Here is a 16,485-nt window from a genome sequence, read left to right as displayed (position 1 = left end):
GAGACCAGCTGAGTCTGAGCTGAGCAACGCTGCAAGACCTAGAAAGAGCCCAGTATTCTTCAGCCACTGGAAATCAAACCAGGGAGGTTTTAAGTCACTGAAGTTTATTTCCGTCTGTTTTAAAGCTGGTCATGATGCACTTGCTAGGTGGAAAAGTAGGATTCTCTGAAGTTACTAAGGGGGCTGTTTATAGTGGTAGCAATTCTTGTGGTAACAGTACACATTTTGAGGTACAACTGTAAATACTTGTCTCAAGCATAGCACACATTGCATATTAAATGGTTTTAATCTTTTTGTCTTCCATAGTTTTAAATCTAAGCTTTTATTAATTTATGAGATTGATTAGTTCTGCAAATCTGAATGTACAGTCTGAGATTTTTAACATTTGAAACTTTGCACATGACATGGTATGTTACCTTAAGTATGCTGTTGAACTAGGCTCTTCATGTACATGTTATTATAAATTACAGTAGGGAATTTTCTGACTGCAAGTTTAAATGAACTATATTGTATATGTACCTGTAAAAAATGTGTTAAATCTATATTTAAAGATTAAAAGTTGTTAAATAAATTCATATGAGAATATGCAATTCATTCCAAAGACACCTCTGCTACAATTCTGAAAAAGAAAAAAATCTCACAGTGTTGCTTTTATTTAATTTCTTTGGAACAAATATAACATTCGCACATATGTTTTGATTTTAAAATAAGCAGTGGCGGATGATCTGGTTAACTCCTTGCTGGACGTGGTGGCAAGGAGACTGAAGTGGCGGCTGCTGCAGTCCTGCCTTGGCTCAGGCTGTCTCCATCACCGGCCTGCCCTGTGTCCCATCCCGGGTACTGGCTGCGCTGGGACCATGCGGGGCACCGGCAGGCACTGACAGCCCCTTTAGGGGTGAGGGATGTGGGAGGGGAGAGGTGGGCTTGGTGCCGGTGCTGCAGCCCCGGGCTGTGTGTCAGCTGTGGGCATGCAGGGCTTGGGGATCTACCTGACCTCAGCAGCGTCGGTGTGTTCAGGAACGCAGTCACGGGTGATTAAAAAGGCTTTTTATTTCCCTGTTACCACATTTACACTGAGTTCTCTTAACTGTTGCCTTCGAAGAGCAGAAATTAGTTCATTTAGAAATGATTATTAAAACGCAACGATTTCTGAAAAACAGGCAGCGATGGCTGCGGTCTCCACCTAACCAGTCCATCCACCAGGAACGTCGCCCTGGTTAGGTAAGCCTCGTGTTTTCCTTTATCCACTTCACGTACTTGGAGACCTTGGTGTAGATGCCGTATTTGCCCGGCTTGGCGCACTCCTCGCCCCAGCTGGTGACCCCCGTCAGAAACCAGGTGCCCTCGATCTCGGTGGCGTGGGGGCCCCCGCTGTCCCCCCCGCAGGTGTCCCTGCCGCCGGCCGAGAAGCCCGCGCAGAACATGTTCTGCTGGATGGAGGTGGAGGTGCTCTTCAGGCAGGTCAGCCGGTCAACGAAGGGCACCGTGAGGACCTGGAGGACGACGGCGGGCCTGCCGCGGTAGAAGGTGCTGCCCCAGCCGCTCACCGTGCCCTGCCCGTGCTTCAGCAGCATGTTGGTGAACTCCCGGCTGCCGATGCAGATGGGGGTGACGTAGCTGTTGAAGGTGAGGGGCTGGTCCAGCTCCAGCAGGGCGATGTCGTTGTGGTGCTTGTTGACAGAGGCGTTGTACGTGGGGTGGGGAAGAATTTTCACCACCTTACGCCACTGCTCGGTGTTGTCGTCCTCGTTCGTGTTGTATTCACCTGCGGAGGAAAACGGGCTTGGGCTGGTCCCCCAGTGTGTAGTGTGAGGGTGCTGCAGGACGCGTGCAGGCCCTGGCCAGGCTGACGTTGTGACAGCGCCGTTGCGATACAACAGCACCCCAGCCTAGCGCAGGGGGGATGAGCTCTGCACACCCTAGCCCTGGGGGGCCCCACAGCCGCTGGACGTGGCACTGGACACGCAGCAGCTGAGCGAGCACCAAATCCCCTCTGCACGTGGCAGCAACCGCGGCTGCGAGACCCACAGCACCTCACAGTATAGGCGGGCTGGGGGCTTTTGCTGAGGTTTGTAGCAGCGTGGCTGTTCTCGGGATTTAGCGCTTTCACAGGGGTGCAAGGCAGGCGTTGCCCTGGCATCCAAGGGGAAAGCCTCCAGAATTAAAAGTCCGTGTTTAAAAGCATCACTGATTAGTGGAAAGGAACCTGATCTTCCCTTTTCCAAACCCACAGAGCACCCCGCACCATGGCAGGGCAGCACAGGGCGCAGGGATGGCATCAGCAGCCAGCCCCAAATGCCCCCCACAGGTGCCCTGCGTCCCTGCTGCCGCCCGAGGCTCAGCTGCCGGCGGTTGCAGGGTGCCGCCGCCTCAGGCTCCCGTGATTGAGTTGCCAGCAGCTGATCGTGTCCCTTCCCAGCCCCTGTGACAACAGGTAGAGGGAGAGGGAAGCTCTGGGGGCTCTGGCCGGCGGCTGGGCTCTGCCTGGAGCTGAGTCCCTGCCTTGCCCACGACCTGGTGATGCCGAGGGCTGCGAGCAGGATGGCTTCCCCTGCAGCCCAAGAGGCGCAGGGTGCGTTTAACCCCCGCCGCAGTACTTCCACACGCTTTGCTGTAATCTCCAGAATATACGATCTCCTCTAAACAATATCTGCAGCGCCCCTGGCCCTGGCTGTGTCCTGTGTCTGCTGCGTCTGCCTGCAAGGAGCAGCGAGGACCCTGCCGAGAGAGGTGAGGCAGCTTTCTGTGTTCACGGGGAGGCTGTCGCTTGGCAAAGGCGGTTTTGGCGGCTGGTGCTGCTGCTGTGCTCTGTGAAGGGTTTTTTTTTCAGCAAAGTGCGAATGTCAGCTTCCTTGCGGGCTGTGTTTCTACAGTGTAAGTGCAAGACAGAAGTGGGGGAGAGTTTGAGAGGTTTGTTTTTTTGTGTGTGTGCTACAGCTGCTTACTATTGCTGGGGACCTGGAAATATGCTTCAGTTATGACAGTGTAGAGACAAAGAAGGACAAGGGACAGGAATGCTTCTTCCACCCCCTGCTATTGTTTTTTGGGCCTCCCAGGATGCTACAAACAAAGCTGAACACCTAGCATGAATGGAGGTGAAGGATTCAGATGTTACCCATATATTGCGTGAACACAAATTCAACAAGCCCTGCAGAATTGTGTTTTGCTTTCTTGATTTGCTGCCTGCCCCAAACCTTGCCTTGGAGACCCCGCTGTGCTGCAGAGCGGTGTGCAGGCAGTGCGAGGGGGGCTGGCTGGGAGCGGATCCTGAACAGAGGGGGGTGTGCTGTGCGTGAGCAAGCTGGAAAGGGGAAGTTGTTTGCATGCAGATGTTGCAAAAGCAAAACCTCTCTCTAGCGGAAACATACTTTTCTGGGGGATGGTTCTTGTTGCATCAGGAATTTTGTACTTTCTCATGTTTGTGGGCTTGTGCTGGGCTCTCAAGCAGAGCTGCCTGAAAGTCAGTAGCAAAAACAAGCTGTGTGCAAGCTGTGAGCCTCATCCTGTCAGTGCGGGGGCAGGGGGTTCCCAGCCCCATGGCGAGCAACTCCGCAGGCCAACCAGGCACAGCCGAGAGCTCAGCTGTGCCAACGTGGAAGCAGATGCAGATGGAGCCCCATGATAAGTTGATTCATGTAGATATGAACTCAGTGTTTCAAGGCTCAGGTAGAATCTCGTTCTTATCGGTAATACATTTGATAGTGTTTAAACAGAAAGTGAGATACTTCCCCACCTCCTGCAAACATTGCCTGTAGCTATTACCAACCCTATCAGTGTGCCTCCTATACTAGATATTCACAGAGGGGAGAAACAATTTGGGAAGATGATTCTGGCACAGCTGTGAAACATGGCACTGCACCGCTTTCCCAAGGCCCTGCACTGAATTATCAGCAGGCAGCCTGTAGCAGCTGGGTACAAGAATCACAGGGAAATACCATTTTTCCAGCAAAGATACATTTGTTTTGCAAAGCTGTACCATCCCTTGCTGTGCGGTCTGGTCATGCTGCCCCTGCCTAACTCCCCAGAGAGCCTGCTGGAAAAGCACGCTTGCCCACGTGCCAGCCTGGGTTCTCTACTTTATTCCATAATTCTATTTCCTTCTAAAAGAGTTAAGAGCAAAAGCAGTTATCTTCTCCTTGCAAGGAGTTAGTCAGGCTGCTAGTGCCACTCTTGCACCATCCACACTAAGCTGTTCTCTGAGAGTCAAGTGGAAACTCAGCATGACCCCAGGAAGAGCAGAAATCCCTGCTGAGGTCCCATGTGGGCAGCAGAGACCAAAATACACCACCCTGGCTGATGCAGCAGCATCTTCACTGATGCCTAGTGGGCTTCTAGGCAGCCTTAGTTTCTCTCTGGCTCTCTGCAGTCAGGCTGAGCTGTTGCCAGATGGACCAGCAGCCCGCGGCTCTGGTGCTGAGGCCAGTCCCTCGCCCATGCTGGCCCAGTGCCGCCTGCAGTGCTCACCTGCCACGGCCGTGACTTCGTCCCCTGGCTGCAGGCAGTGTGCCGCTGTCACCACCCATTTCTCGTTGACGATGGACCCGCCACAGAAGCCCAAGCCTTTGCCGTCCACCAGATGAACCTGCGGGAGCAGAAGGAAACCACAGCTGTGGGGTTCATGCGAATCGGCGGGGAAGAAGAGGGAGATGCACAGGGTTGGTCTGGCTGTAGGGTGGGCCGCGTTTAAACTGTGCGGAGCCAGTGCTGCCCCAGCCGCCTCACTGCGTGCCAGGCGCTGCTCCTCGAGGAGCCCCCGTGCCCCCACCTCGGTGCTGCGCAGGGGTGCCCGATGCTGGCCGGCACACGAGCTGGTGCCCTGCTCTGCTTCTCCCTGCTCCAGGCTGGGGGGGCAGATGGCCCAAACACACACCTCAGCGTAAAACACGGAGTTTCCCAAATCTGTTCGCTTCCATACCTAGCGACCGGTGAAGCTGGGGGCGAGGGGCTAACTACCCACACCGTATGAGTGTCTAGCTCCCCTGAGGCACACACAAGGCCCAGGCCAGGACATCCCTTACGCCGAAACTTCTCTAATTAAATCGATCAGCCACCTCGGCGGCCCGCGTCCAAAAGACAGATTCCCCTTGCATTTCGCCCCTTTTGCCCCTTCCCCGTGGCACGGCTCGTCCCCTGCAGGCTGCCTGGTGCCCCCCAGGCCCTGACCCGTCGGCAGCCTCGGCTGTTGGAGCTCCGAGCTCCGGCGGGGCGCCGGCAGCAGCAGGCCGCGGGAGGGCAGCACCGCCCGGCGCCTGCACCCCTGCTGCCGGCACCAGGCCCGCGGGGGGCCTGGGGGGGGCGGCCCGGGGCGGGTCCTTGCCGGGCTGCTCCTTGCAGAGCTGCCGAGACCCTTCTCCCAGCCCTGCGGGCAGCCCCAGCGAGCAGGCGGCAGCCCGCTGCCCGCTACCCGAATCCCCCGCAGGCTTCATCTGCCAGCTGACAAAAGGGCAAGCAGAACTGTCCTGGGGGTGCCCGGTGAGGTAAAGGTCTCCGTGAGCACGGCCAGCTAGCCCGGCTCGGTGGGCTGCTAGCACGCACATTGACTTCTGTTACGGGGACTGATTTCTTATACTTAACTTTCTGGTTCTCCTCTTGGCTGAGCTGCACAAATGGGCCTCCCTGCATAAGCCACTTCTCTTTGCCATCAGTACTGTCGGTCTGTGCCAGAGTTTGCAACAGAACAGAATCAGAATATTGCACTTAAATGGTATTTCCCATCCGTTCAGTGAGGCTTCACTGAAAAATTAACTGCGTTTTTCCTTGCAAAGCTGTGTTCCCCAGAGGAAACTGCTTTGACTCTGACTTCTAGGGTAGGCCTTCAGCCATGCAAGTTTGGTTGCTGTGGCATGAAACCACATACAAAAAGAAGCTGTATTCCTATTGGACTTGAGATCTATTGCTAAACTATCCTCAGAGACAGGTTTCGAGTATGTCGAAGTAAGATGATCCTGAGTTCGGAACTGCCTAGACAGAGCGACTGCTGGGGTTATGAGGGAGAGGCAGAAACAGCCAGTACCTGCCAGGGCACCTGGCCTTTCATGCTGTCTGTACCCCCAACCACCCGGGTGTCCGTCTTATTAATCGGTATGATTTTCTTGGCGGTGGCAGTGGTGGGGGTTTCCGTGATGTTGAGAGCCTCATCCTGAGTGTCGTCCTCATCATTGGTGGTGATGTTCCAGTGCTCGAAGGTGTTTATGGTTCGGGTGAGCTTTCTCTTCACATCAGGAGCCGTGATCCTCCCGCAGGGATATGGCACTGGGAGAGAAACGGACATGGTTATGCCTGGTTGTGTATCACACTGAGAGTGACAGCAACTGAAGGAGCAGGCAAGGAGACAGATGCTGTCTGCTCCCAGTACCCTGTTTGGAGATGAGCAGGAGTGTAAATGAACTGACCGGGGCCCAGAGCAGCAGTGCAGACAATATGCAAGAGTAGCAAAAGCATAAAGGCTTCTTGGGCCTTAGATGTGAGTTCTGAACAGCTTTTAAAAAGAAGGAAGCTTCTGAGAGAGGGGACGTGTTGGATGGGATAGTGCAGCTGTGCCTTTATTTAGCAGGATGCTGAGGAGCGTGCCCGGGAGGCTTGCTGTGCTGGGCAGCCCGGCTGTTTGGCTGACATTTCTACAGCAAGTTACTCCAGAACAATAAAAGTCCAGCTGGGAGAGGGCAGGAAATAATATCTGCCAATTGTACAGATAATCCTGCTTGGCACCAAGGTGAGGAAAAGATTAATATACTCATGCTAAAGCTGTAGATTTTCCTGTTAATGAAGACCTCATCTGTAAGCTCATTTTAGATGAGCTCTTCCCATTTCTCTCCTACGCAGTGTGTGCCGAATCCCTGCTGATAGTGGCAGTCAAAATAGTAAATAGCGTCAGGCATTGTCTTTCATCTGAAAAGCTTTTGACAGCATGTGCAAACAAACATTAGTGTAAAATCAGATGTAAGTGTGGCCTACAGAGATTTTGCATTTCCTTAAACAGTCCACTTTAGGAGTAGGGCTCAAATAAGTGCTCAGTGAGGGAAAGCACTATCGTGAAGTTAGGCTAGGAAATGAGGGTTTCAGAGCCAACAAAAGCCAAGCGTTTGCAGGAAGGGCAATTACCTAACCTGAAAGGTGATCTTGTTCCTAAAAGTAAAACTTTCTGGTCCATTGGAAGTGGGGCAACACAGGCCCTTGCTCTCAATAATCTCCATTAGCAGAAAGCATTGCAAGTGTCTCGGGCTGAGAGTCTGATCCCTGAAAGTCAGGGGGGAATACGACAAGAACTAGTTATTCCTTAGCAACCTCGAGTACTGCATTTCTCCTCCACCCCTTTTGGCTGCCTTCATTTTGCTCCGTAGCACCACAGGTGACCCACACAGCGCAATTCCTGTTGAGGGCCTTCGTGTGCGTCTCCACGCTGACGGGAGGGCAGCGCCACCAAAAAGCTTCGCCCGTCTCCGCTGGGCTCAAGCATTTATGGGACACAGCACAGCTCTCAACAAAACAGAGAGACGTCCAGGAGGATATTCGGGCAGAAAGGTTGCCTGTTGCTTTAAAAAAGCCCAGAGCATCCTGGGTGCAGGGTCACTGACTAAATAGTAGTTTCTGTTGGAAGATGGTGGAGGAAGTGCGGCCTGAACGCTCACCAGCGTATGTACTGGTAAAGCTGAGCTCTGTATTTCTGTCTCCGGAAAGTTACTGATCCGTATCTGGAAATATAGAATAGCTGCAAGTGAGAGATGTGCCCATGTGAGCAGCCCTCTGAAACGGGCATTTGCCTGGTGTGCAATAGTCCCAGACACCTAGCCTCCTCCTCCATACACATAGGCTAAAAAAAGGGTGCTTGGATCACATCTTCCCAGTGTGACCCCACATCTGCCATTGTGAAAGTGCAGCGTCAGGCTCTTTACGTTTGCTAAGCAAGAGAACAAGGTTGGCTTCCAACTGTATATAGCATTTCTGTGAGATTCGTGTGTCTAAATCCAGGAGAAGACCTTGGAATCTTTAACCCAAATCTCTTAAAAACGCTTTAAAGTTTAACCTGCAGGTTCGCAGGACTTTCCGTCTTCCTGAAGTTTGTAGCCAGCGGCGCAGGAGCACACGACTTTCTGCGGTGGGTCATGCCTGCAAAAGTGCTTGCAGCCTCCATTTTTAATTGCACAAGTGAAGTCTGAAAGAAATTAAAAAGAAAATGTGAAAGCTCTTTGACATATGACTGATCAGAGTTGTTGTACCTGGGCTTTTGGGCTCAGCCTATAGCTCGCTCCAGTTGTTCTTGACTATGCAAAATGGATGCTTGTTTTTCTTCTTTGCAAATCCCATCCCTGTTCGTATTGACAGAGGGCCAGGCACCTCTTTGAGAAGGCAGGATGAGGAAACGGCCACGGTCCTACGTGAGGTGCCTCTCAGCTCCGGCACAGCCTCTGACCTCCAGCAATCCCTGCGTGACAGACCGATGCGATTGGAGCTGCTCGGCCCTGCAGAGCTGCCTGAAATTTGGCAGCCTGACCCCCAAGGACTGCTGCAAATATTTGGTTACGAGCCATGTGATTTCCCCGCCATCATGTTCCCCTCCTCCCCCCTGCCAACGGAAATCCAACCGCGGCACAGGTGCCAGCGGAGAGCACTGCATATCCAGTGGGAGCGAAGCCTGAGCCCCAGGAAAGCTTTGTCTCGGGATTATTGCTGATCTCCGAATTTAAAACCTCAAGCAAAACCACGTGCTCTTCCTGACAGACCTACAAATCATTGCAGCCTGACGTGGAGGACCCATTTCAGCAGGACTTTTGACGCAATGGTTCCCAGGGTTTGTAGGGCAACCCAAGGCTCAGGGAGAGTCCCAGCATGTTGGGTGTGCCTTCTCCCATCCCACCTCTCGCTCGGTCATGGGAACACCACCCCTTGGAAGTGGAAATCCACTAATCTGCAGGTACCCTTTTAATTCTCAGGGAGTTTTCAAATAGCTTCACAGCAGATTAACTCCACTCCTACCTCCTCAAGGACACCTCCCTTCCTGTAGCCATTTTAATGCCATCATTTACTATTTTTACTGAGATCCTTTTCACGCCTCACTTCTAGTGCTATTTTTGCTCCTGTCTCACTTCCATGAGAAATCTGCAATGAGACTATTTAAATTTGATGCAGCTTTGAAATGCTCTTTTTAACGTACGCTCCTCTCTTGCCAGAGCAGAAGCACAACTAGAAAGGGAATCTTTTATTAGTGCAGTGAGTCTAGCACATTATGTGAGTTGCACAGCCCCTGATTATATTATAAATATAAGAGCTGAATATCCCTCTTGCTTAAATTATCATCTGTTTGGTTTTCATAAACTCCTCAACCCATCAGGAAAATATTTGCCTTTTGTTTGCCTGTAGACTCAAGGTTGCTGGTGATAATCATAATTACGAAATTAGCAGAGTGCCGTTGTGAGGAGGTTGCGCTAGTCCTACCCCCTCAGCACCTGGTGTGAGAACGGGAAGGAGGAGTGAAATCGTGGGGGCCGCACCGGGGCTGGTGTAAAACTCTTGCTTTCAGTGGGCGTGTGTCGTCCCTGGCTGATGAACAGCCCTGGAAAGGCTTGTGCTGGGGAGATAAAGGAAGGTCTGTGTCAACATGTGCTCTGGCAGCTGCAGTGCGCTGAGCAGACCTTGAGCCTGAGTCTCTGCTGAGCCCTGCGTACGAGCAGGCGTCGCGGGGCTCGGTGGAGGTGGAGCTGGGGCTCTGCTGGGGATGGGAGAGGAGGGACACATCCGTTCCTATATCCCAAGGTGTGTCCCCCTGCTATCCCACTGCCTGTGGGCTACATCTGCACGTTCACACAGTGTCTCACAGCAAGGCAATGTGTGTCCAAACCAGCCCTCGAGTAGGATGAAAATCTTGATGCCTGCTTTTGATGGGATTTCAAAAAGGGCAGAACAATCACGGGACGAGCCCCCCATACGTACCTATCTCACAGTTCCTGCCTTCATACCCAGCCGGGCACCAGCACACGTAGGAACTTACGGCATCCTCGCAAACAGCTCCATTTTTGCATGGATTGGGGTCGCACTGGTCTCCATCTTGGCGAGAAGACAGGAGAATTAACAAACGTGAGTGTCCACCACAGCCGGTGCCAGCCAAGTGCTGGAGCCTCGCTGTGCGCAAGCCTCCCGCTAAAGACAAGCAGGAGGCTGTGTGCCTTCCATCTTCATAATGGAAAGTAAGTCAGATTGTGGCACACAAGTGCACAATAGCCAGCATCAGCGCGCGGGTAACAGCAGCAGCAGTGCTTTACAGCAGGCCCAATTACATACACTGTCTCCTATGGGTTAATTCTGCTTGTTTCATCTCCCTAAAGTGACATCTTAGCAGGATTTCGTGTCTTGGCTAGGTTGGACAGCTAAGTTGGAAGACTTGCTTCCTCAAGAGTGATTAGGATTTCCTAATCTGAATTGTTTTGGCGCTCCAGTCTTTCCCTGCAGGTTGGGTCTGGAGACTTTAGTTTATTAGAGCTGTGAGTCCAGGTCATTGCTCTTTCTTTCTAAATATTTTACTACTATTAACTGGTCTAGATTTTTCTTTATGTGTCCAGGTTTTTATTTTCACAGCTGCCTACAGTTGGGTAACTGAGGCTATAGTAAAAATGCCCAGCATTGCAAAGTTGGCGCTCCAACGCTTTCAAAGAGTAAATCAGTAACGGTAAAACCCAGGGAAAGGTGCTCTGAAATGGTGACGCAAAAGCAGCGAGGAAGGGGAACATCCTGATGCGTTTGTGTCCCACCAGTAAGCGTGGCTGTTTCTGATGCCGTGAGGGACAGGTTGGAACGCAGAAGGCAGTTTGCAAACAGGGACAGGATGGTTTGGTCTTGCTTAAGGCATGTCGGGGTTTGCATATAAGGTTTGGGTGGCGGCTGCTGTTGCTGCCTGGTGAGGACGATCGGGCTTTGGTACCCCAAGGTGGAAGCGGGTGGGCTCCTCTGGGCCGCACGTGTTGGGAGCAACAGTTTGTAAGCTGAACAGCAAGGCAGGTGCTCTGAAGGACCGGGAATAGATGGCGTTCGTTATTTTTGGTGGGCTAATTGGTTACAGTGACAGGGAAACAAATGCAGCGTTGAGTTTCATCAGTTAGCTTTTCAGAGGACAGTCCTAAAACGCAAATTCAGTGTATTTATTTATTTATTTTATAGTCTGGACTGACTAATCTGAATTATTTAAGGCTTTATAGTGAGGTGTTCTGGGCGCTTTGCCAGGCTACAAAGCAGTTCGTTTACCAAAATGTCCTTAAAATTTGTTTCAGAGGTTTTAGTAGTCATTGAAATCTTTCTCGTAAGGGACCAAGGAGTCGTGGGGGATCGAGGTTGAAAGGGAGGAAAGATACTAGAAAGAAAATGGTGGAGAAGTAAAGGTTTGGGACCGTTGGTGTGAATTGCAAACAACTGTTTGCTGTGATCATGTTGAGGCTCTGCTTTAATCTGGCATTTCCAAAGATTCACACTGTGCTTGCATGAAGCTGTGTCGTACCTGGAGACCTCTGCTTGAGGACAGAGCATTTACTGCTTGGAGGGGTAGGGGCGGGTTAATTACTGATGTCTTGTTCTACGCTGCGCTACAGCTGAAACTGGAAGCCCAGAATGTGACCTGGGCTCATTGGATCCAGCGCTCTGGGCGAACTGGTTTTGTTCTGCGAGGTTTGGGCAGTTTGTTCCAAAAAACCCTGCTTTGACATAGAAAATGTTAAGTAAACCTGTTTTTTCCTTGCGATTTGTATACAAATGGGACAGGCACGGGCTGGGCGGCTACAGCATTTAGGGTGTGTGACTCTGACCCATTCTGTGATAAAACAATTTCCGAATTCTGAAACACATTTTGTTTCAATAAGCACCTGCTACTTATGCACTGAGGGATGAATGTTATGCATGTGAACATGAAGAAAGCAGCTCTTACCAATGTAAGTTTTCCAAAACTCCATCTGCAAAGAAAAAAAAAAATAAAAAGAAATTTCCCTCAAGTGCTGATTTGTGGGCTGAAGTAGTAAAGGGATGACTCCAAAGCTAAAGCAAAAATCTTGAAGGAAAACAACTGTTTCAGTAGCCTCGGTGGTGACCAAGCTTCTAAAGCTTTTCCCCAGCCCAACAGAGGGATCGTGACTGAGAATCAAGGGGTGATGGACGCTGCGCCTGGCTCCTGCACCTTTCCCCCTTGCTCTTTGCTCCTCCTTCTCCCTCTGTGCCTCGCCTGAACTGTTCATGCAAGTGAGGGCTGGGGGGAAAAGGGTGTTGCCATTTTGCAGCAGCGATACTCACGGTTTTCTCTGTGTTTTCAAATACTTCTCGGGCTTCTTCAAAGCTGCATTTTTCTTCGATGCATTCTCGCTCCAGGTTCCCAGAAATAACCTCTTCCAGCCTGTTTGAATTGGCTCGCCTTTGCCTGCGCAGAACTGCGCTTGCCTCTTTGTTCTCGATGAAGACTGCAATTTGAAAAGAAATACAGGCTGCGGAGGAGCGCGCACCATGCGATGCAGCTGGGATGGGCTGTCAGGGCTCTGCTCTCCCAGAAAGCAAGCCCTTATCGTGGGTTCATCCCCCATTGCCCCACGGCCAGGGACGTTTCAGGAGTGCTGTCATCTACTTGAGGCTTCTTTGGTGTCAGACTTAACTGCGATCCAGGGGATCAGATCTGGAGGACGCGGAGTCAAAGCAGTCAATAGGCAGAAATGGCTGATGGCGAGTGAGTGGTTAGGAGCACTGAAGGTTGGTGCTTAAAATACCCTGAAGCAGATGGTGTGAATACTTCCTATCGTAGATGCGCAGACTGGAATAAGCTATTCAAGAGGGGAGAATAATAGGTTTTTTCATGCTGCTGCTTAGTGAGGTCTTGTTTGAACACAGAAATTATCCTACTTTAACTCTCTGTGCCTGTGTTGGCTGTAAAAGGCCATTTACCTCTGCAAGCAGCTGTGGCTCTTGAAAGCCTGGGGCCACGTGCTTCCCACTCTGCTTCTCGCTCTTGCCCGAGTGCCCTGGCACCACTGTCCCTGTGGCTGTGCTGGCCAGAGGGTGACATGAGCCCTCTTCACTTCAGAAGGGAGCCGGGTCATGCAGGTGAGGGGGTGTGTGCCCCACTGACTCCGGCCTGCTGTCCCTGGGTCCGGAGGGGAAGTCCAGGTGGCCCCCAGCCTCCCCATGGTGGCCACCTGGTGAAGTCCCATCATGGTGCTACCACAAATGTTCTCCCAGCTGGCACCGGCCTCGCTCCCCAAGCTGGAGGAGGCGTTTCTGTGTCTGTAACCACTGGAGGATTTCCCTGTCAAATTATGAACCTCTGTAAACTTGTGTCCCACCTCCCAGAGACACCAGCCCCTGCTGAGCACTGTTTCCCCCTACCACCGCTCCAGAAAAGACACGAATCGCCCAGAAGAGCCTACTGCTTTGCCTCTCCTGCCTCCCTTAGCACTCCCAGCCGTGTCCCTTTTTGTCACCAGATGGCACGGCAGAGCAGCTCTTCTTGGAGTTGGTGGCGGCCTCCTGGGACGTGGGTCTTTGTCTGTGAGCCATGTGCTGGAAGGGCTTTGGGCATGCATAGGTCATTGCTGCTCGAGCCTAACTTCTGCTCGCAGTCGAGACCAGATCCCAGCCTCTCCAAAGCCACAGAGGTTAACTGGATTCTCATGAGCCCAGGAGGGGTTGCTCTTATTTATGCCATGCCACCAATGGTATAATCCTCCCCTTCTCCTAGCACTTTCTTTGCCAGAGACTGTACTAATTGTTTTTGCAATGATTTTAATCATTGTAAAGCAGGCTTGCACCTCTGCCTTCCTCATGCTTTCAGTTTAAAAAAAAAAAAAAAAAAGGGAGTGCATTAAACTCCTGACCTTAATCTAATTGTTTGGCAGTAGATGTTGATGGGTAAAGTGCTGGCCTCTGAAGAAGCCGGGCTTGGTTTAAACACTGCAGCCCCTGTGGAGTGGTCTGCTAAAAACCCGACCCCAGCTGCAAGTGCTGGGTTTCACGTGTGGGACATGAAGGAAGGAGGAAGTTTCCCTGGAGGAAACCCTTTTCCCTGCAACGCGAGCCTCAGCCTGAGCTGGGCAGAAAAGCCTGGGGTGAGAGGGACAGAGCAGCCCCGGTTCTGTGGCTCTGCTGGGCTCTCTGGGTGGTTAGCACCTGGGGAGCCGGGCGTGGGCACAGCTGCAGGCGGCCCAGCGCGGTGCGGTACCGCTGCGTGAGGCCCGCTCCTTCAGCTCTTCCCAGGGGGATGTGCCAGGCATCTGCCCTAATTAACCCAGTTAATGCTGAGAGCTTATTTTAATGAGTGCAGCTTTACCTCCGTCAGATCCCCCTAGGCTTTCTTGGTATCTTACTGGTCCCACGTGCTGCTTGACAAGCAAAACTTGATTTGAACCGAAGGTGGCCGGTCCCAGGGGGTCACGGGCATTGCGCGCGCCCTGGCTGGAAGCGATCCTCACACCAAGCACACGCTCACGTGTGACTTAGCAACTTCTAAACCGGTGCTGGGGAGAGTGGGATGGGTCTCTGGGCCAAGGGGCTGGGGCTGAGACCTGCTCTGCCACGCGAGTGTAGTATTTTCCAGGAAATATACCTGGGCGTTTGACGGTACTGGTATACTTTAAAGTCTGCTCACTTTTTTTTTTTTTAAGCTGTTACTTGCAATGCTTTAATGAAAGAAGAAGGACCTTGCGCCAGACAAGTACTTGCACTGGATGCAAACCAGCCTCTGCTGGAAGCGTTGCTGCCGCAGATAAATCACGCGACCGCCTGCATTACTGTGTGCGATTGCCCACATCCATCAACTCCTCTATCTTGTCTACGGTGTTGGCTGTGCCTTACAGTCTTTGTTAAATTCACGCTGGGTTTGGCTTTAAACGTTTCTCACAGTGGCAAGCCCAATGGCTGTTTTATGGATGCGAGTGCTTGTTTGTATTCTGGGACAAAGCAACGGCACGCAGAGGGTGGGGATGTTACTCCACCACTGACGTGCTTCCCATTTTTCCTTTTGCCTGTGCGTGCACGTATTCCAGAATGGCTGAATCGAGCTCTGAAAGCTTAAATGCTGTACGAGTTTAAGAAAAATCCCGTTCTTAAAATTAATCCCGGCGACACTGTAAAATCAGCATAAAAGCCGTTATTTTATTCCTGAGGAAAGAGTCAGAGCTTTAAATAGAGAAGATATCGAATGCTGCCGTCCCTCTGACCCCTTGTCTCTCATGAGACAGCGCAGGTTGCTGCAGCGTCAAGTGACAGACTGACCCCGAACCTGTAACTCCCCCCAGCCCCCCCAAGTAAAAGTGAAAGACTCCCTAGGTTTTTAAAAGAACCCACCTGTACTTTCGGCACCAAGAAAAGCTCCCAGGAGACAAATGGAGAGTAGGAGGGGGATTTTTGCCATCGTCCTCCCGGTGCCCAAACCTCTCGTTAACAAACTGTTCAGGTGGTGGAACTCGGTCAATAGTTCCAAAGTGCAAGCTCTTGTTTATTTACGCTGCGTAACCCTTTAATTTAAGGTCCCCAGATGTGCCATTGCTGACACTTGAAATGGCAGCGTGGATGAGATTTGAGGAGGCGCATCCACGTATAAGAAACCTGTTAGGTAACTGCAGTCCTTGGGGTCGTCATCTGCCCTGTAGGATATTGCTGCCGGTTTGGAGGCTGAGCAAGGCACAAGAATACATTAACCCAGCCTCGGTGACCCTCTTCAAAGCGCTGCGTTTCCCACTCATATCCAGGTGACGTTACCGGGCCTGTAAAATCCATTATAGTGTTTTCGGAGGCTTCAGCAGAGTTCACTTTTCCCAAAGAGCCAGCACAGATTCACTTGGAGGCAGCCCTACAGATGCGTCCTCTCAGGGACCGGCTGTCCTTGGAGCAGAGCTGCGTCAGCCGGCACAGCGAGGTCTGCTCGGGTTGTCTGATTAAAAACCTGGATGAGGTGAGGAGAGACCGTCGGTCCGGTACTCACATCTGCAAACTCTGGGAACGCTGTAGGGTTTCCTAGGTGTCCCCACTTCTGCACTTGAGGCCACAGGAAAGAACCTGCTGCTTGGTGGCTCGGACAGTGCTGCCATGGGATAAAATGCCGGCTCTGGAGCAGGGGGAGTGCTCGGGCTTCTGGCTGCAGGGTTACCCAGAGGAGGTTCACAGGCTGCTCCTGATCCAAACTGCCCAAAAACAAGGTTTCTGTATGAAACCATTTATATTTAACGTTGGGTTACTTACGTCCCTTAAAGACTGTTTCTTCCTTTCTTCTGACTTTCACCTAATGTACAGAGCTATTTCAAGGTGAAGAATTTCTGTCGGGAAAATACTGAACATTGTAAAAAAAAAAAAAATAAGGAAAATGAAGCGTTCACTTCTGGACAGGTCAAAATAAACACACCCCCCCCCTTTCCTCTTCTCTCCTTCCATGAGGAGTTGTAGGGAAAGTAGGCCGAAGGCATTTGCTCCACTCTGGGGAGTGAATTTCAGATTTCTGGATTTCAGAACTGAAATCCATCACTGCAACCGTGC

General features: G+C 51.6%; 1 protein-coding gene across 2 annotated transcripts; it reads right to left on the bottom strand.

Moving 5' to 3' along the window:
* Nucleotides 1–1,030: 1,030 nt before the first annotated feature.
* On the bottom strand, nt 1,031–15,367 carry F9 (coagulation factor IX). Of its 2 annotated transcripts, XM_035541749.1 has the most exons (8): nt 15,301–15,367; nt 12,265–12,428; nt 11,906–11,930; nt 9,928–10,041; nt 8,024–8,152; nt 6,014–6,252; nt 4,465–4,582; nt 1,031–1,765 (listed from the first exon to the last, which is right to left on the bottom strand). In XM_035541749.1, the coding sequence occupies exons 1-8, from the start codon at nt 15,365–15,367 to the stop codon at nt 1,218–1,220; spliced, it is 1,404 nt and encodes a 467-aa protein (XP_035397642.1). In that variant the 3' UTR covers nt 1,031–1,217. The 2 variants fall into 2 exon arrangements, with proteins under 2 accessions (XP_035397642.1, XP_035397643.1); XM_035541750.1 differs by lacking the exon at nt 9,928–10,041.
* Between the last annotated feature and the right edge of the window lie 1,118 nt (nt 15,368–16,485).

The sequence above is a fragment of the Cygnus atratus genome, chromosome 13 (genome assembly GCF_013377495.2).
Source record: "Cygnus atratus isolate AKBS03 ecotype Queensland, Australia chromosome 13, CAtr_DNAZoo_HiC_assembly, whole genome shotgun sequence".
Taxonomy (NCBI): domain Eukaryota; kingdom Metazoa; phylum Chordata; class Aves; order Anseriformes; family Anatidae; genus Cygnus; species Cygnus atratus.
Note: the sequence above shows the minus strand (reverse complement) of the source record. Positions and strands in the feature narration are given on the sequence as shown.

Excerpts from the sequence above, each read along its gene's own strand:
- F9 (XM_035541749.1), bottom strand. The coding sequence starts at position 15,367 with ATGGCAAAAATCCCCCTCCTACTCTCCATTTGTCTCCTGGGAGCTTTT. Across the intron at positions 4,583-6,013 it reads AAGGCCAGGTGCCCTGGCAG|GTTCATCTGGTGGACGGCAA; the intron begins GTACTGGCTGTT and ends CTGCTCCCGCAG. Across the intron at positions 1,766-4,464 it reads CGAAGTCACGGCCGTGGCAG|GTGAATACAACACGAACGAG; the intron begins GTGAGCACTGCA and ends TTTCCTCCGCAG.